The sequence below is a fragment of the Colossoma macropomum genome, unplaced genomic scaffold, assembly GCF_904425465.1.
Source record: "Colossoma macropomum unplaced genomic scaffold, Colossoma_macropomum, whole genome shotgun sequence".
In the NCBI taxonomy this organism is placed as follows: Eukaryota; Metazoa; Chordata; class Actinopteri; order Characiformes; family Serrasalmidae; genus Colossoma; species Colossoma macropomum.
The window spans coordinates 28,287,569-28,308,281 of NW_023494790.1; the positions used below are offsets into that span (position 1 = coordinate 28,287,569).

General features: G+C 38.3%; 2 protein-coding genes across 7 annotated transcripts in view; one reads left to right on the plus strand and one right to left on the minus strand.

The window, feature by feature from the left end:
• LOC118809528 (myosin-16) overlaps window positions 1–4,516 on the plus strand; it is a 58,813-nt gene extending 54,297 nt beyond the window's left edge. For all 5 annotated transcript variants that reach the window (XM_036572937.1, XM_036572938.1, XM_036572936.1 and 2 more), the window contains exons 19-23: window positions 1,310–1,435; window positions 1,518–1,688; window positions 2,372–2,572; window positions 2,660–2,806; window positions 2,917–4,516. In XM_036572937.1, the coding sequence (XP_036428830.1) occupies window positions 1,310–1,435; window positions 1,518–1,688; window positions 2,372–2,572; window positions 2,660–2,806; window positions 2,917–3,069 (798 nt within the window). In that variant the 3' untranslated portion in view covers window positions 3,070–4,516. The remainder of the gene's footprint in view (window positions 1–1,309; window positions 1,436–1,517; window positions 1,689–2,371; window positions 2,573–2,659; window positions 2,807–2,916) is intronic.
• A 64-nt stretch (window positions 4,517–4,580) lies between these two features.
• LOC118809529 (growth arrest-specific protein 7-like) overlaps window positions 4,581–20,713 on the minus strand; it is a 63,143-nt gene continuing 47,010 nt past the window's right edge. For both annotated transcript variants that reach the window (XM_036572940.1, XM_036572941.1), the window contains exons 7-14: window positions 20,354–20,469; window positions 18,155–18,229; window positions 13,486–13,564; window positions 11,455–11,583; window positions 10,720–10,843; window positions 8,604–8,683; window positions 8,389–8,487; window positions 4,581–8,275 (exon numbers count right to left, since the gene is read on the minus strand). In XM_036572940.1, the coding sequence (XP_036428833.1) occupies window positions 8,162–8,275; window positions 8,389–8,487; window positions 8,604–8,683; window positions 10,720–10,843; window positions 11,455–11,583; window positions 13,486–13,564; window positions 18,155–18,229; window positions 20,354–20,469 (816 nt within the window). In that variant the 3' untranslated portion in view covers window positions 4,581–8,161. The remainder of the gene's footprint in view (window positions 8,276–8,388; window positions 8,488–8,603; window positions 8,684–10,719; window positions 10,844–11,454; window positions 11,584–13,485; window positions 13,565–18,154; window positions 18,230–20,353; window positions 20,470–20,713) is intronic.

The window sequence follows — 20,713 nt, forward strand, 5'->3', positions numbered from 1 at the left end:
TATTTTAGTCACTGGTGTTGTATGAATATGGTGTAACACCAGTGACTGTGACTCCAGTGACATTCTGGTTAAAATTGAGGATTTTGTAAATTGGCTGACTCGTTGGCGATCAGGAGACCTTGTGCTGCTATTTAAAATCTGTAATAAAAGTGATATTTGGCATTATTTTTACAAAATTACCCAGCCTTTTAAAACACATAACACCAGTGACGCATAGAAGTTATGTGCTGCCTGATTAACAAAATTATTAAGAAATTAATGAAATATTGTAAGCAAGTGTGGATTCGCCTTTTTATGCATTAAGATGCTTCCTCTCTGATGAACCTTGACGCAAGGAAGCAGTTTAATAGAAATGAAAATACTGTGTTAAAATGTAATATGAGTGTGAGAAAAATCTCTGTGACAAATGAATTATGTAAATAAAATACATAATTTTTAAATGTAGTATATCATTAATGATTTAAAAAGTAAACATGAATCTGTTTTATACAAATTCCGAAGTTAGACCTCTTAAAGATTTATATTAAAAATGGTTTCTCAAATGTTTTGTGATGAGCTGTTTTACATATACAGAGCGACTATGAAACAGGATAAAAAAGAAAAATCAGAGAAATCATAAGAGAAAAGTATTGTTAATCTTAGGTCAACTGTGTAAATGTACATACTGATGTTTGGAGCTGTGCCTAATATTTTAATCATCTTTTATTTCCACAAGCATAACGTCTTTCTGCAGGTCCATCTGCAGCTTACTTGAAAACAACTTATTGTGTACAATAAAGTATAGCATTTAAACATTATAAAAACATTTTTATAAATATAAACCTAATTGTTTACCTACAAAGATGAAAATCTAATCTGCTTCTGGTTTTGTGAATCATACACAAAATATATTCCATCAATATTATTGAAGAAAAAATGTATAGTTCGACTGACAGACCTCCAAAACAGGTGGGAAAAGTCTTTTATGGCATCTGTGAAAAAGGGTTAAGGATACGTACTGCTGTAAACTGCTCTAAATTAGAGTCTACAAGATGTCATACATCAGGAGTATTGAACTGCAGTCCTGGAGGACTGGTGTCCAGCACAGTTTGGTGATTTTCCTGCTCATACACTTCTGATTCAACTCATCTGTTATTTACCAGGTTTAGTGGGTGTGTTTTAGTTGAGTGATTAACAGATTGCGCTGGGCACCAACCCCTGCCATAAATATGTTAAGCTCCTGAACAGCTGAATAGTGACTAAATGCTGTATTCATGTCTCATTGCTCATAACTGTCTCTAACCCATCCACTCTTGATCTGTCACTGTAGTTACAGTCAGCCTCCAGCGGCAAGCGGAAATTGGAAGTGGACCTTCAGCAACTGACCCAGGAGCATGAGGAACTGCAGAATGAATTGAGGGGGGCCAATGATAAGACCAAGAAAGCTGTATGTGAGGTAGGTGATATTTTATGATGTCATGGCATCTGAGCTTCTGTAAAACCTACACAAGCTCATGAACTCATCTGGTGTTGTGTAGACTACTCGAGTGGCTGAGGAGCTGAGGGTGGAGCAGGAGCATACCATGCATCTGGAGCGGGTGAAGAAAGGCCTGGAGGCACAGCTCAAGGACATGACCGTCAGACTGGATGAGGCTGAGCAGCTGGCTATGAAAGGAGGCAAAAAGATCATCCAGAAGCTGGAAGGAAAGGTAAACTACAGTCACATTGGACACTGGTTCTCTTGGAACTGCACTGCAGTTCACTCTCTGGATGACCACACATCTCTCTGTCTACTCGTGTTCTGTGCCATTCCAGTTCAATCCAAGTGATACTTCACTATCAGCTGCACGCTTCTGATTCTATTCTGTTGGGCTGATCTTAGATTCAGTGAGCCTCATTTATAAAACATTAGCAGAACGAAGTTGCATAAATTGTAAAACACTTTTTTAATGTAAATTTCCACATTCAAGTTTCGTCAGTATGAACAAAAGTTACACCTGCCCCTGACCACGCATAAGGCATGTGGAAAAAGGCATAGTAAAATTCTAACAATTCTGATTCTGCAAGTTTCTCTGAAACAGAGCATTTCACATCAAAACACCCAAATTACTGTGTTTACATGTTAATAACTTAATGATGCAGACATTTGGAAAAAAATGGTACAATTTCACTTTAAGGCCTTTGAGTAGAACTGTATAAATCAACTCACATCAGCTCAGAGAGAGCAGCTCAACACTGTGACCAGTTGCTGCTGTTCTCTCTGTTGGCCAATCATATCTGCAAATAAAAGAGATTTTCTGTAAGAGTTATCAGTTGTTACTGTGACATTCTCAAGGAACCCTCCTCAGCGACAGGCTGTGGTCTAACACTCTGCAATGTCTTGATCGTGCAGGTGAAGGAGTTAGAGCTGGATTTGGAAACGGAGCAGAAGAAATACGCTGAGACAGTGAAGACCCTGCGGAAGAACGAGCGGCGCCTCAAGGAGCTACTCTTCCAGTCTGAGGAGGACCAGAAGAACCAGCAAAGGATGCAGGAGTTGGTGGAAAGGCTGCAGATCAAAATGAAAACATACAAGAGACAAGTGGAGGAGGCGGTATGATCACTCTGAGTGCACTAAAACTAGTTTGGTCAAATTGAAACTCTGTGTTTTCTTATAGTGATTTTACACTTGTTCTTGCAGGAGGAGCAGGCCAATATGAACCTGGCCAAGTACAGGAAGACTGTCCACGAGCTGGATGACGCAGAGGAGCGAGCCGACATAGCCGAATCTGCTCTCACCAAGATTAGGACCAAGAACAGAGGCAGTTTTGGCAAAGGCTACTCTTCAGTAAGTCTGATCAGGTTTCTGTGGCGTATAACTTTACAAATGTCTCAGACACTATATATGTTTTTAGACTTATTTTATGCTGACATCCTGTTATTGTTATTTCCCTACAGGGTTATAGCACTCCGTATCCAGGGGTGGTAAGGTCACCCAGCTCTGTTGGGTCAGAGGGCAGGGGTGAAAAGATCCTCACTGATGACGATGAATCTGTCAGTTCTCTCATTCCCACCTATCTCAATTCCCTCAAGAAACTGATGATTGACTAGAGCATTTTTCCCCAACAGCACATGCCTTACAGAAATTGGGACCTCTGGAATGAATACAGACCTCTGATTTACGATTTCCAAAATTCCAAATGATAAAATAGCATAAACTTTGGTCAACACAAGCATCTATATTCAGTATTACTCTCTGTTTAGTTCACTGTTGCATTTGTTTGAAATAATGCAGTCTGTGACTAACTGTACAGTGACAACTTTTGTTGTTGACTTTCTTCTCAAGCACTTTGGATTTGAAAAGACTGTAAGGTTAAAGTGCAGATCGCATTTACTTCTGTATTTGGTGAACCATATAGGAGTCACAGCACAATTTGATTCTATTGCAGTTGTTAAATTCTATCAGGAGGCTGGAAACAAAATAAATCAATCAGAGATATTTATAACGTTAAAATAAATATTTAAGACTATTGTTTAAAGTTATTTAAAGTAGGCTTGGGCAATATCTAAAAATAATCAGCACAATATTTTCTTGTTAAAAAATACACTCCCTACCAAAGGAGTACACATGTTCCGCTGTAGCTTAGACCTACTTTCCATTTTTTATTCATTTATTTAGTTCGTATTCTTTTTCATAAACATGGTTTTAATGCAGTTCTGATCACATATTAGCTAATATAAATACTGAGGAACCCAAAGCATGTAGTATTATATATATATATAATAATTTTCATAGTTTAACTCACTTGAACCACTGAGACACTTAAGCTGTACGGAAAATGCTGCAAACTTTTCTGAGACGGTATGCCATGAGAGGGGGAGGTGAAACATGAAATGATTGGTAAACGTTATTTTTCCCTGCCTGCTGATGCACAGTGATGTATTCGAAACTCTGAGGATGTTTTAGAAGTGAGCAAAAGTCAGTACATTTTGTCAGAATATTGCAGAAAAACAAGAATTTTGTCTTTCATATGATATATGATGAATCATTCTTAATATGAGCATAGACATGAACAACGTCAGTTCCTTTCAGGTTGATACTCTGCACTTTAATTTTACAGTGTTTAATGTTAAACCCACTGTGCACAGAGCCAAAACAACCAAAGTTATGTCACTGTTCAATTACTTACAGCCTGCACTGTAAGTTTTTTCTCTTTGCCAAAACTTTATCATAAATTGTCAATAATGTTCTTTTTTTAACTTCCACCATAGTTATAAATAAACAGGATTAATGTTTGGTTTGTCTCTAAAGGGTTTTTAATAATAAAACACACCAAATGAATATTTAAAGATATTAAGACTTATACTATTTAAAGTTTTTGAGCATTTGTCTACTTACATTCCAACTTTGCAAGTTTTACACTAAGAATAAACTTTACAGAATGCCCCATTCCTGCAATGTCTGGAAATAAATCAATTAAAATGCTGAATTATTAGAAAAGTATCAACATATGTATTTACTGTACTCTGAGTTTTTAACAATAAAAATATGAAAATGCGTGCCACAATTACTTCTTTAAAAAGCTTGTATTTTGGTTATGATGAAGACACATAGTCAGAAATACTCTCATTTTTTACAATTTAATACATTTATGCAACATATTAAAGGAAAAGCATCAAATATTCATCAGTTATTATCCACAGAGAATCTTCTACATATATTTCGTAGTAAACTTTGTACAATTTGCACATCACTTGAACAGAAACATGATCATAAGAACACATACATCGCTAATCTTCAAAATTATGCTTAAGTTGCTTGCTTATGATACTGTAGCTAGATTGCAGTGCAAAAGTCAGAGACCACTTTTTATTCATTTAATTACCAGTCAAAAGTACAGGTTATTCATTCTCAGGTGATATTCCTGTATTTCAGAGGAGATAAGACATAAGAAACTCCACATGAAGAAAACAAGTGGTAAAAACAGAAGAGTTAAAAAAAATCTTAAAAAATAAATAAGAGCAATTGGGACTCCTAACAACCGTGCAAGACCTGGCAGACCACCAAAACTGTCAACATGAGATAAACGGCACTAAAGCATTTCATCTTTGAGAGAGAGGATCAAGCTTCACTCTTGCTTCAGATCTGAAAAAGTCCACAGGTGCTTCTGTCCATCCTTCCACTGTGAGAAGACAACTCAACACTATGAGTCTGAAAGGATGTGTAGCTGTCAAGAAGCTGTTACTGAGATGAGCAAATTCGCAAATCACAGAAGAGACCAGACCTCAACATTACTGAATGTGTTTGGGATTACTGGATCGTGAGAAGAAGAAAATGCAACCAACTTCTAAGACTGAACTTTGGAGGTGTGGAAAAACATCCCTGCAGATTTCTTTGAAAAACTGAAAGCAAATCTCCTGAAAAGAACTGAAGATGTAACAAAGGCAAAGAGTGGACAAACTAAATACTGAAAAAAATACAGAGATTTCTGTATAATATTCTGTTAAATATCTGCTGAAAAATGAATAACTTGTACTAAATGGCCATTTCAACTCAACTAAACAAATGAAGTGTGGTCTCTGACTTTTGCACAGTACTGTATAAAATATGAAGCAAAAAAGAGAAAGAAATCCAGTCAAAATGTCTTTCAGACAATAAAAAACAAAATCAGTGTTAATTTCATTTGGTAAAAAAATAAGCATTGTGCAAAATAATTTCAATATATTATCTGTACCTCTATTATATATACATACTTTGTCCATGTCTGATAGATCTGTGTCTCCTGTCCTCCACTTAACCATTTGGGGTAACCAAAGCCAGATTTTCAACAATACAAAATCATGTATTTTACGACAGAAAACAAGTGCTAGCACTGTCTTGGTGTTTGCTGAACTGCTGCTCTGTTATTTATTAAGTTATGGAACTATTTGTCATAGTTATGAAATACTCCTAACCCCTGAGATTCCTGACCACAAGATGTAGTCTGGAACCACCTTTGGGACTGGATACACTAAAGAGACCTGCAAAGTACCATAATGATGGTGACAGCTGCTTATAAAAGTCAGCATGTTATGTGGTTCTGATGAAAAATTAATAGTCACAGTGGATCCAGCAGACACGTGCAGGTCACTTGCAATATACTGCAATAATAACAAAAAAGGTTTTGATTTTGGCTATCATGAAACTTATGTGCTGATTCTGGTCCCTGTTATTTGAATTTTCATATTATTCACATCTCTGGGGTTTTTGGTCTTTTTCTCATATCAGACAACAATGGCCAAGCCAAACTGCTGCATCACAACACAGTCAGCTTAGTGTATCCAGCCTCTAAATATCATGTGCAACTCTACAGGCAGGTAGAAGTAATTGTCTGAAATGCATAAAATGCATGAAATAAACGAGTGTTAGTTACAGCAGAAATCACTAATTTACCCAAAACCTGATCTTGTGTTTTCATTCTGTCTGTAAATTCAAAATTTGCATTATCAGCCTGTCAGGGTGTGGCACTCTAGACATTCATCATGAAATTGCAGATCTCCTATATGACTGTGTTATTTTAGCCTGTGTCTGAGAGTCTCATGGTCATTTTATAGCCTAATAAATAACTTGGAACAGAAGGACGCTTTTATCACTAATTTTATAGCAGCAACAACCATATATGATTCTGAGGACACTTTAAAATTGATCTGTGCAAACTTTCTCATCAGGTATATGCATAATTTATTCTTTAACTAGAATAATCTAGTCAGTACTTCTGTAGATTGCATCTCTTCTCCTGAGTAAGAATTGAACACATATTTTGTTATTCTTTGCATCTTTGCAATTCCAGGTATCTTGTTTGTGTGGGAGAGACAGAGAGAGAGAGCAAGAGATAAAGAGACAAAGATCTACACTGAGTTGCCAGTTTGTTAGATACGAGTGGTGCATGGTTGGAATGGGACAAGACTGGAACAGGCAAATGGCCAGTTTATTATCTTCATTTTTGGTCGACCTGTCTTTTATATAACATGTGCCAGATTAGTGCACTTGTGCTGCTGATACAACTATACCGACATGTTATCTCATTATGCTAAACTGCCAGTCATCTCTCATTTCTGATGTACCACTTTATCTGATTTCTAGTTATTCAAGGCCAGTCTGGCCTGTTAAAGAGCATATAATGTTATTTATGCTGCAACTAATATAAAGTGAATGTTTCATGTGCTCATTTAGCTCACATAGTATGAGCTTTAAGTTTCTGCATCCCTATGTGGAGGTGTTACAATATGCAAATTTCACAGTATGATACGTATTGTCGTTTTTGCGTCATGATACATTTTCAATACAGAATTAGGGAACAAAGGCTAACATAACTTTTTGCATTTTTGAAGTTTTTTTTGGAATTTCCAAAATATTTTTGTTTGTTTTCGTAATTGTCATTGTTGTCCCAAAAGCACAAAAAACAATAGAGTCTATGACCGAGTAGTGGTGCAAATAAATATCTTTGCGGAGTGAGTTATTTGTTTAGCCCGTTCAGAAGCAGGAGGTGGATTATTTTGCTTGTTACAACTCAAGTTTGCTCTCTCTTATTTCAAATAGCATGGCTAATTAACCGTCAAAGGTCAAAGCTTCCCAGTGTCACTATCGTCTTGGACCTCCATATAAAAAAAAAGGACATACATATCGTGACACTCCTACTATTAGGTACACCAATCTTGTACCTACACTCATTGCCCCTTTTATCAGAAACACTTACCATGTAGGTGCACAATTTATTAGCCCCTCTCTATCCCATTCAGCATTGGAAAGGGTCCCCCATAGGACCACCACTAGTATTATTTGGGTGATGAACCATTCTCAGCATAGCAGTGACATCAACATAATAGTGCCATGTTAAAGTGTTATACCTAATAAACTGGCAATGCAGTGCATGTACAGTTTTACCCTTGGGTTCTTGGGTCAGCTCTCAAACACAGGCTTCACTGGCTTTCCATTATAGCCTATATAGCAATCTGCTTTGGTCAGTAGAGCTCCGTCTTCTCAGACACAGCAGTTCCTTTTACTGGACCCCACTTGAGGAGTGTGTTAACATTCCAGGGTGATGTTCCTCCACGTTCCAGGACTGATATTCAGCTGACACACCTGAATGGACAACCTGTCCATAGCCCCACAGGGCCAGCTCCATCATTGAGACAACAGCGTAGTCTCTGTATTAAAGCTCCATTAGATCTCCATGTCCACTGGCCTCACCTCCCCCGTCTTGTGTTCTTTCACCCACAGCTCTCTGTCTTTCGCAGGGTCCACAATCTGGAGCAGTTTGTCCACTGGCTCCATGGTCTGGACATGAAACACAGAAGCGCCACATTGCATTGCTTATGTCCTTGCGATAAACAAGCACGCATCACACATTCACTTAGATACAGGCCACAGTCTAAAGGCAGGAGACTTACGCTTTGGTTAAACATGTCTGTCTCATGCCTCAGCGTTGTGTACTGGCAGAGATGTTTTCTAATCATCTCCACACGTTCCACCTCCAGTCTTTCCAGCTCCTGAAATACATACAAATACAATGTCAAAAGGAGCACCTTCTCTAATGTTGCATTAGCTATAGATAATATTTAGTAGATCTTATATGTTTTAATACAGCCAAAGCAAATGGTCTCACCAGACTTGTAGTGACCATCTCCTCAAACCATTTTGACTGAGACTGGTTATACAGATCAACACATCGCATCAGATCATCACCTGCAGAAAGAAAACACATCTATTATACACTGTATATGTGAACAGTCATCTGAACAAATAAATTATATCACCATGAAATACTGCAAACACTAGAAGTAAGTAAATATTGATTATCACGCATTATCACACTACTGTATATGAAAGGAGGATTCCACTGATTTTTTTAACATTTCTGCATAATTAAATTAAGATTTTGAGATTTTTGCTAAGTCAGTGATAGTGATAGGAACCAGACATCTGAAGCAATTATTCCTCTAAAAGCTGCTTCACAGGAAGATTTTAGAAGTAATCAAAGAAAACTTTTCATTTTTTTTTTTTTTTATAGCACTATTTTACCATTATCAACATAACACATTAAAACTCAGAAGACGTGTAGGTTCACTTTTCATTTTTTAAAACCAATGAAAAAAGGCAACATTTGAGTAAGGACATCACAACCCCTGGTTCCTATCAGCACCACTGAAATCTGATTACGTTTCCCTACAATTAACCATTTCACATCAAATCACTCTGAATGCTTCGACCATAACCTATGCACAAATTTTGAAAAATCAGTGCAATTACCCTTTTTCCGTTTGTACTACCAATGAGCACAATCCACCACTAGGGGGTGCCAAAACACAATCCTTTATTTTATGAAAGCAAACGGAATGAAATGTGTTGGATCGGATTATTTCTGTGTCTTCAGTTAACCCGTTTTTGACTCAGACACTGAGAAGCTTTCTCTTCTCAGCTTTTTGGTGTTTTAGCACATTATCTTTACTCTACAAGGCCGTATGCCACGTTTGACACGTTCTGCCAGGCTAGTCGCTATCCTTTGTGTGACTTGATCAGTCTGGACCACAAATCTCTTCCTCAATGTCTTTCACTTCTCCCTTTCTTTGTATTTCTCTCCTCTGAATTTCCTCTAACATGTGTTTGTAATTCTGTATTTTCTGGGTAATGTAATAGCTTAAGCCGGAAAAATAAAATAACAATGACCTTCTTTTACGCAACTTTCTCTCCACATTTGATCATGGCCAATTTCACCAGCTATCTAGGTCTCCTCCTATCACATAATGCTACCAGGCTGAGCGGGTGAAGGCTAGCATATGCTTCCTTCAACACACATGCTCAACGTGCTTAGCCCTCCTGCTGTCTTCAAATATACTAACATCTTCTATCCTTGGGGTCTATTTGACCCCAGCAATTTAACGGGAAATATCAAATATCAAAGTTCTGGTGGGAATCATGTTTTCCCCTCCCCAATGTCAATGTCATGTGAACTATCCGTGGTTCTTGCACTACTACAGGTATGGTTATGTTAGATTAGGGACCTAAAGGGGCTGTTTTTTGAAGATTATAAAATGCATGTTAAAGTGACTCCAGTATCATCCAAAATAAAACAAATGTGTTTTGTTTTATACAACTAAAACAACCTGGGGTCAAACTGACACCAAAGAACACAGATGCATACAAAATGTGTACAGGAAACATTTGAAAACATATCATCATGTTCACTTTATGTTTAGCCAGTTGTCCCCATGACGAAAATCAGTAAATATGAAGCAAAAAGAGGTCAATAATTTATTAAGATATGTTAAACATTGAATGGGGTCAAATTGACCCCAAAGATATTAGGAGGGTTAAAGGAGAACAAACTTTCAATTCTGTTACGTCAACTAAAAGACACCTGAATTTATTAGTATAGTGCTGAGCGACACGGAGAAGGCAGGGCCATCCTACAACCCAGTAAGAGCGAGACCAGGTATACTCTTTCTTCCTGTGAAATCGCAGAAGACCAAACTTTGTATCTCCAAACGATAGGGCCAACACTTGGATGACTGCACCGCTTCAAACTAAAAAATGAACACACTACATAACATTTTAGGCGTCTCCCCGTGAGCCTTGAGTTTGTGGGGGATGCAGGACAAACCATCAGGAACATCCTGCAAATGCCGGACGGGTGTTCACCCCACTGTTGCCTGGTTTACTTGTTATAACTTATCAGTATAGTCCAGGCCTTGTGAGAGTGCTGCTATTTCAGCGACACTGACCTGCCTGTGTGGATTTCCTGCGGGCCTTCTTGATGTCTTCCTCGATCTTAGTGCTCAGTTTGATCTCCAGCTGCTGTGTCTTCACCTCCAGGTCCTTCTGCCGGTCTGCAAGGGCTTTACGTGCCTTTAAGGGCACAAAGAGGGATAAAAGATATGTTCAGTATATCTTCTTTACCCAGTAATATATCACATCTCCAGTTCCCTATAGGTATTTCTTCGAATTACATCTCCCTCTCCGGAAATAACTCACCGTATTGACTGATTTTTACAATGCTTAAACTAAATTGCTTTTCTATATTTTACAGTGAAGGTCTTTTTCTATCTCTGCTTCTAAAATGACAGCACTGAAATTAGATCAGTCCGTCATTACTGGTTTGTTTACGGCCCCAGCTCTTCAATCCCAGACAACTACGTTCTCTGTCTCAAGGTCATGTGTGAGGGGCACGGCCACGTGATTATTTATAGAGCTTGGAAATTCTCCAGGGCCAGGAAATGGTCTACTGCTTTGGGAAGCAAAGTGGAGCTTTAATAATGTATGAAGAATTCCTGAAATTCTAGAAAAGCTAGACGAGCAGGGACTCAACTCAACCACTTGGACTGTAGGAGACATGTTCACAGATCCAGTGTGCATGACGCCAATTTTTCATTGTTGATACTTTGGCCAATCGTGTATTATATCAGACTGAATAATGAAGCAAAGCTAACTAAAGTACTGACACCTTAACAAAACTCTACCTTCTCCACAGCAGCGTATCGGCTGGCTAGCTGCTTCCTGAGGTCAGCAATGTGGTGGTCAATTTTCTTCATATCCTTCTTGAAGTTTTCTCGAAATGCAAGGAGGGGCTTTTCCACCTCACTTTGCAGCTGGAACACAGAAAAGCAACTATATGGTCAAGGATGAAATACACAAGTATTGAGACTTTTTATGGATTTACGTAAGTAATGGTTTTAGTACACTCTCAAGTTACAGTCATATGCAAAAGTTTGGGCACCCCTGGTCAAATGACATGTTTTGTTGATTTTTTTGGTGATACATTTAATATTTCTTGCTTTTGTTCCAATATGTTACTCTCCACATATAAGTCTGTTCCATGTAGTGGATGGGTTAACTTAGAAGCTCAAATCAATCAATGTATAATTTAAGCAGGGGTATCCAAAACTGTTGCACATGACTGTATAGGTTTGTATGAAATTGTGCACATATACACTGATGAGCCAAAACATAATGACCACTCAAAAGATGGAGCAAATAATGTTGATTATTTTGTAACAGTGGCCAATGTCAAGCTCTGGGATATATTAGGCGATAAGCGAACAGTCGGTTGTCTTTGGTGATATGTTTGATGTGAGAGAAGTGGCTAGATGGTTTGGTTGGATCATCTCCAAAACGGCAAGGCTTGTGGGGTGCTCCCGGTCAGCAGTGGTGAGTACCTACTGACAGTGGTCCAAGGAGGGACAAACCACAAACTGGTGACAAGGTGTGCATCAAACCCTGATGTGTTTGTGGTTGCATAGCCGCAGACCGGTCAAAGTGCCAATGCTAACCTCTGTCCACAGACGAAAGCACCAATGATGGGCATGTGACTGTCAGAACTGGACCTAGGAACAATGGAAGAAGGTCACCTGGTCTTGAGCATCTTTGAAATGATCCGGAACAAGAAGTCAGATCCACAGTGTCCACCTCACAACTTACAGGACTTAAAGTGTCTGCAGCTAACGTCTTGGTCGAGACACCACAGAGGTCTTCAGAGGTCTTGTAGCATCCATGGCTTGGTGTGTCAGAGCTGTTTTGGATCATGACCAACAGCGTATTAGGCAAGTGGTCATAATGTGTTGGCTCATCTGTGTACAATCCATATTTAGCAGGCTGGATGACATAACATCCAGTAGCGTTACTGACCTTGCATTAAACAATGTGCCTCTAACAGTAACGCCCCGTCCTACATGTATTGGCTAGGGGCTTCCTCTTGCGTAAAACTATCCTGTGTAACAGGGTCCTCAGCAGCTAGTGTATGAACACATCTGCTCTACCATTCATTTCCTAGCCTTCAAAAATACAACTCTGCATTCTCATCCAAACAGCTGTGCACCAGAACCCTCGCCTCATTCAACCCAAACTTCCACACATACATTTAGAAGCCACTGAGCGAGTAGCCTATAATTTAATATTCAGTAGTAGGGCTGCACAAAAATGTGATGTTTTGTTAAAACATCGAGAAAATAAAGTTGTTGTATATTTGAATGGTGATATGAGAAGCAATAATTTCTGATTAAAATCAGGGATGCACCAAAATGGGGTGTGACTGACTGGGTGTGCAATAAGTACAGACTCTATTTTTGTACTGTGTAAACAGAAAAATACAAAAAAGCTATTTTTTCAAATTTAAGTAAAAAAATAAAAATAAAAAAAGCTAAAATAACATTTTTGTCAATGTCTAAATATTTACGCCTGACTGTATGTGGTGTCAGTTTCCCATATTAAAGAATTAAGTATACCTACATGTTTACATATGTAGAACATCATACTTATTGAGTGTAACAGCTCTGAACATTGTTTGCTTTTGAAGTTCTCACACTGACATTTTAATATGAACAAGCAGCCAAAGTATTCATTGTATTCAAGTATTTAAAGGTCAGGGACAATGGCTAAACGTGAGAATGGGCATTCTTTTCTAAATTGGAGGCCACTATATGTCAGTAGCTGTCTAATGTACTGGCAAAGAAAATGAATTTTTGTGTCCTTTTTGGTCCCCCTAGCAGAGTTACCTTCGAGGAGAACTTGAGATGAACTTCAGCCTCATCAGCCAGGCTTTTCTTCAGCTGGGCCCAGGCCTCTCCCAGTGTGCTGAGGACAGATGAGCAACAGGCATGAATTCAACACAAAATTTAAGTCTATTATTAATCTGAGCCATTCACAACCACACATAAGAATTCAGTACTACCTGACCCGTTGACCTGCACCAAAGAGTTTATGTACACCTGACAAAAAGTACCAATTTCACTAGAAAACACTATCAAATTAACAAATTAGTGTTAGGCAGTATCACGACTGTTCAACTTGTAAATTCACAGCTGCAAAAGTTCGCTATTAAAACAGTCACCATCACAGGTCACAACAAAACCTGATTGAGAAGTCAAAAATCACAGCAATCATAGACATTTTAACATATTCTTTTTCATGCAGAACTTCTACATTTAGTCCTTTGCAGTGGAACATTTCCATCATTCTTCAGGGAAAGTGTGAAACAGCACCAGGCAGAGAATGTGCAAGGATAAACCTTAACTGCTGCATTCCAGGCATTCGTTGAATATTTCTCTCAAAGCCTTAGCCAATAGGACCCCCAAGGCGTCAGTGAAAGCGTTCCTCTTGCTACAGCGCACTGATTCAAAAGGAGAGCTGAATGGGAGACGCGCGGAATTTACTTTTCTAACACATTCCTTCAGCCTGCTATTCAGACCCGGCAAAGGCCTGGCCTTCAGCACAGCAAGCACGGCCATGAGGAGAGCCAAGTCACTGCTACAGAAAGGTCAACTATCAGCTGCCCTATCAGACATCAGATATGCTTAACCCTGTCATGTCCAACAACTACACTGGAAAAATGACACAGAACTTGTTCGGATTTGTTGAAAGTTGTGAAATTTTGATTAGTTATACCTTGGAAGAACACCTAACAGTATCCATTTGAATGCTTTATTACACATTTTATTTAGTACTGAATGGCAATGGAATTTTTAAATATTTGGCTGAACTAAAGTGTTTCAGTCAGTACTACTATGCAAAATTTCACTTGAGTTGCATGATATAAAATGTTCATTTTATTTTAAATTTAATGTTAAAAAATGAATTTCATCAGATCAATGGGTGGCAAAATAAAACAGAACATGGTTTATTAGACGGTTGAAAATTATATGTTCCTGATTAACTTTTTCATTTTTTCAGTTTCCTGAGTCATGACCACAAACAAGTTTCTCGAAGCTAATATTTCTCTATCTAGCTGCCTTAAAGTGGATTTCCACTAATTTTTCAAGATCAGTGATTTTTCTGCATAATTAAATGGTTAAAAAGAAGAAGAGTTCAATGCATCTAAAAGCTCCCTTACAGAAAGTTCTTACATAAAGTGGTGATGAATACTCTGCCTGATGCCTGAGATATTGCTTTATAGTAGTTCTGAGAGAAACTTTTGACCTACATATGTTTTAATCCATTCATGGTGGAGAGATACATGCAGGGTGCGGTTAGGCAAAACAGTTTCTCTGCAATTAACGACTTCACATCAATCCAATCTGAATATCAAAGACTGAATTATACAGAACTTTTGAATAATCAGTGAAATCCTGATTTACCTAGCCAGCTAATGGCTGCTAATGCCACAGTTTATTCTTCTTTATTATCCTGCTGCTTTTATCATCTAGCTAAATTATTCATTTTCACCTCTTCTGACATCCTCTATTTTTTTAAACAGAGTGCAGATGATAAAAATTCTTACAGAAGAGCAGAGCCAGATGTGAAAATAAGGTTGCACGAAAGTTTCACCATGTAAAGCCAGCCTAAGAGTACTAAATTTTGATACCCAACTCTAGTGATAAAAACACTTTTTTTAGCCATATGGTTTGATTGATTTCAAACATTTCTTCAAGCAAGCTCAGAAATCATATTGGTCATATCATATCAAATTTCAGCTACAGACATTAATGGGTAAGTAGGAAAAAACAACTATGAAGAAATCACCTCGGTTGTGACCGTTAACGTGGGTCTACGTCTGTCGACAGCATGTTTTGAAAATATTCATGTGCTCTATTTCAAAGCCAGCACATGATTGGTCAAAGAGGTGGCAAAAGGTCACAGCCTGCACTCCTGCAACAATGCTTTCTACATCACAAATGCACAAATAGCACATTCAGGAAAAACAAGAGGTTCTGAGCATGGCTACAGGAGCCAGCAAGCAGAACAATGGCCATCACAAGTCACAACAAAACCCGGGTTGAGAGGCAGAATAATGAGAGCATTGTGGCGCCTGTCTGTAAGAGAGGGTGGGCGGACCTCTACAGCATGATCTACATTCTGCATAAAACAATTAGGCCTCTTTATCAGACTGGTGTGGCAGCTGAAAGAGCAAGTTGCAGATGTGCCGAATGGCAACTTAGTATTTGGTAACAAGGCCAAAGATGACTGCACTGAAAAAGCAGGTGACATGGAGGAAATTCTCAGGGATCATTGTGTTAAGTAAGCAGTAAAGTACTCTGAAATGACTAGACTCTTGGGGCTCTGTCTAACCACTATTAACACACCAAGGGACATACATAAAATCATTTAACATTGATATATATGGACTATTCTACCAAATTAGTTTAGACTGTAGTCCCACAGTAAAAAAAAGTATTCAGACCGTAGACATTTACAAGGATTATATTTTGATCTACTGAAGGGGTCACCAACTGTCCTCCTGGAGATCTACCTTCCTGCAAACTTTAACTTTTGTTCAGAAGTCCTTAATTCGCTGAATGAGGTGTGTTATATTTGGGTTGGAGATGAATCCTGCTGGAAGGTAGATCTCCAGGAGGACAGTTGGTGACCACTCATCTATTTCAACCGAAGGCATTAACAGAGACAGTAATAAGCCAAATATATAGAAAATTATGATGTATAGGGTATTTTTTATCGGGAGGTGTCTGTCCCAAAAACTAACTCCCAAATTACAACTTAAGAAAATAATACATTTTTGTATTTTTTCCAATGTTTTTTTAATGTCTTTTAAAGTGAAATTAAAATATTTAGATTTATCATGAGTTTTATCTAAAGAGTTTTAGTCCATAGGTGAAGCCTTATTTTAGCCACCCCCCTGCATCTTAGAGCAGTAAGTGAGACCATATCCCTGCCGCTCATAGCCATTTTATGAGCAGTTCCCATTGTTTTGATGTAAATGTTTCCCAAAGTCTAAAAATCAGTGTGTAACATGAGGAAAATCACTAATGAAAACATATTTTCTGTAATTTACTTTACTAAGGCAGCTGCTTTTGGACCATTTCTACTGGCTAGTTTCTTGGTCTTTGAACAGCACCAGCCACTCATTTTTTGAATCAGTTGGCTGTGTCTTGTTAAAGGCAGGGATACTGACAAGTTTAAACACTTTTGACTCTTAACTGATTTTTACTGTGATTGGCTATTAGTTTCTGAATAAATTCTTGAAAAGGATGAATGGATTTCCCTCGTAAAAAAGGTTCACTGGTAAAAGTTGGTTTTAATGCAGAAGTAAAGTAATGAGTGTTGAGGTCACTTTTCCCAGAAAGTAATAAGTAAAGTAATCCTTTTACATTTTAAAAGAAGTAATTAGTAACTTGTAATGGTTACCTTTTTTGGAGTAACACTGTCTGTGAGTAGACTTTGTTAAAGTAACACATTTTACTTTGTTGCTGCAGTGTAATTTAAATAGAAGTAAATATAATTCAGTGAGTTCCTTCTGTCCATTCATTTTGTTATGTTTATCTTGAGATACTCTTAAAACATGGACACTGTAAATTATGTAGTGAATGGCGGGAGAGTTGGATGAGGGTGCGGGGGAAAGCAGGCCTGCCTGTTTCCTGCAGTTAATATTGTAATTGTAGCATCAGGTCAAAGACTGACCTACCCTGTGCTTGTCATTTTTTGGGGGAAAAAAGGCCCATGTTCTCTAGCAGCCTAGCTGTATCAATCCATTTGCAATTATTCTGGCGAGTCCACCAGGAGGCAATTTTGACGTCAAACATATCATGACCAAATACTGCAAACAATAAGCCTAATTCTAATTTTACATTTCCAACATTAGAAACTGATTTATTCCAAAATGAGTCCATCATGTCCAAGATATTCGTGCTGCGGTTTAAACAGTAAATGCATTACTGTGTATCTAAGAAGAGCCATTCACATTCGCCATGATTCAAGAGTCTTTGGTCAAAGTGCAGGTAATGCATGGTTTCATTATATGTGGACAGGTGTTGTAATGCCACACTGCCATTATACTGTCAAACAACATATAGTTCAGATGCATGTTTGGTATGTATGCAGTATAGAATGTAATTTGAAATGTGTAGGCAAAGAGAAAACTATAATTAGGCCCTCAGGAATCTTAAATATAATGCATTCAGAAAATGTGTAGGTGCAGGAAAAACTACACTTAGATGCTTTCAGAATACTGTGAGACACCTCTGATGTTTGAATATGTCCTTCATACAACTGGCTAAAAAGAAGAAGCCCTGAACACTTGAGTGTAGAATTAGGCACTAGCCCCTTTAAAAAAGTAGTTTTCTTAGGTTCCATTCTGAGGTAAGATGTTATAGCACATCCTCCTGAGGTTCCTGTGTGTCAGACTGCAAGCATGATAAGAAACCTTGGTGAGGAGCCAGCATGAAGAAAAACATTCACACTTACCCCCAAAACCTGCTGTAACTGAACACTTACCCTTCCTCCTGAGATGCAAGAGGGATCTGTGAGAGCTTCAAGAGGTTCTTGGCATACTCTTCCTCAATCTTGATTCTAAGGGGATAAAACAACACTTTTTTAAAGCACCAGGTTGGTAAAAAATCAACGTAAACAGCCCAAATGGCGTAGCCCAAATATTGCTGATCAGCCAAGATGTCTGAAATTTGCTTCTATATTTGTGCACTTGAGTTACTATGCTAATGTAGTTACCAAGTAATGGATGCTTTTACTCAGTGGTGAACCATGACTGTGAGAGCTAGACCTTCAGTTTAGGCCATTCACGAGAAAAGACGATAATGCTAATTTTTGCTAGCGCTTATGTTATGTACTTATGTTAGCGCTTAGCTAACAGTGGTTCATGTGAAAATTTTTTGGCCATTCTATGCTAAACACAGACATTTGAAGATTGTAAAAGAAACAATCTAGAACTTATTGACTTCTAACAGACATATTAACATATATTTTACCTTGTAGCAGTTTTACAGCAACTCCTTTCTAACAACTGACTGAAATCTGGGCTGGACTCTCGTGAATACTCTCACTCAGTGATGTACGTAGGACTTCCAGACATTTTTTCTCATGAAATGGGTCTCACCCATTGGCAATGAAAATGTGGTCCCACCCACTGAAAATCAAACAAGGTTGATTCCACTGCAAGTTTCTATTTATGTAAGTGGTTAATCTGATGCATTAGTCCTAACCAATAGTAGAGCTCACCTGGCCGTATCTATGGATACCATGGAGAAAAAAAAATCATAATTGGATAATTTTCTGTTAGATGTGTCAAGAATTAATCTCCTTTGATTCCAACCAAAACTAAAAAAAATGAAATACAAGCAGTTCCACAATACTTGCAGAGTTTAAATACAACAAGCATGATGAATCTATTAAATAAAAATGAACAAAATTAGACATATATTTCACAGAAATCATTAGGCCTTCTGAAAAGAGTTCCCCACTGCTTATTTAACACTAATTATAAATCATCACCAACATGCAGTGTTGTTAAGTAATCTCCAATAGACTTGTTTAGGTGGTTTCTGGCACTGTATGACATCTACAAAATTGACATATAAGCTAATCTATTTAAGATTATTTAAAAACTTGATGATTTAGGCATTCAGTTTATGTGATGCTATTTGGTTGGGTATAATCTTCTATTACTCATTCGCTACATTAGCCTTGTAGCTTCAGTGCACTTCACTGAACATGTAACTGCACTGTAGATCCAGTCATCGTGTGACTGACATTCAGCTAAAGTTCTCTCACTGATGGGATGAAGCACATCTGCTGTGTCCAGAAATTCACATGCTAAGGTCATTTCCTGCTCTGCCTGTATTCTAACACCCTCCCCCCCTCAAACTGCCCAAGGGAAAATGGTACTATGCTTGACCTCTTACATCACATTCCTACTAAGGAACTTTGAGAACTCTTTCCCAGACCCTTTGTGTCAGCTGCAGTCCTGAACAGTGGATGGGAAAACCGAGAAAGGGTTAAATAAACTCTCAGATAAAGGAAATGAGCTTTCTCTTAGCCCTTGGAGTCCAGCCTGATGGCCTGACTGTAAAACAGTTATCACTATACAATGAATAACTAACAGCAACTATGTAAAAGTTATCAAGGAACTGCTGAATATGTTTAATTTTCCAGCCCAAATCTGCTTAAGTCGATGGATGCTCAGTTTGAATAGACTTTGCTGTCACAGCTAGCAGAAAAAAAAAAAGACGCAAAAGCGGAGAGCACGAGTTAATAAATGACATACGTAATTCCGTCCACTCAGCAGGAAGGTTTCGCATTTCTGAAAAGCAGAAAATTCTGCCCTAGGAAATGACTTGTTTTCTGTAATAAGTATGCACAACTTGAAAGTCCACCATTAATGAAATAGAGGAAACTAGCCCAGAGATATGACGAGTTGTTGCTGTGTGGTTTTCATGGCAACTAAAGAGCAGAACTATAAAAGTGTTATGCAACTTCACTTTTACTGAGAATCCTGCTGAGGGGCAGAAGTTGCTGCATGCACCAGCAGAAACATTTTGACATATCAAAAAGTGGTGTCACTGACAAAAAATATGGAATTCAATAATAGTTAATTTAGAAATATATGCCTATAAAAAGGTCTGGTTAAAACACATTGTGTACAAAGACAGAGCTGAAGCAGTGTTGTGACATGAGCTCTACCTTTCCCTCATAAACTCAGCCATCTCCTTCTGCATCTGTTTCCCCTTCAGCTGCTTCTGCAGTAACACCTCAAAGCCTGTGATGGAGGTGTTCCCCTGCGGGTCCTTTCTGTCTGCCTGGAACAGGAGACAAAACACGAGCACCGGTAAACACGCCGAGAATCATGCTGTCAGATGCAAATTTGCAGGAAAAGCTGTGACAGAGGCAATGTTTTTCCCCCACTTGGCACTCAGTTTCTTCACAGGTTCTTGATGCAAGTGAAGGTTCAGGATGCGGCAATTTAAATACGTTTTTTGCCTCCTGGATTCTGACGATTCTAACAGGGCTCTCTCTGTGGAGGAAGTTTATGGAGCTATGCCA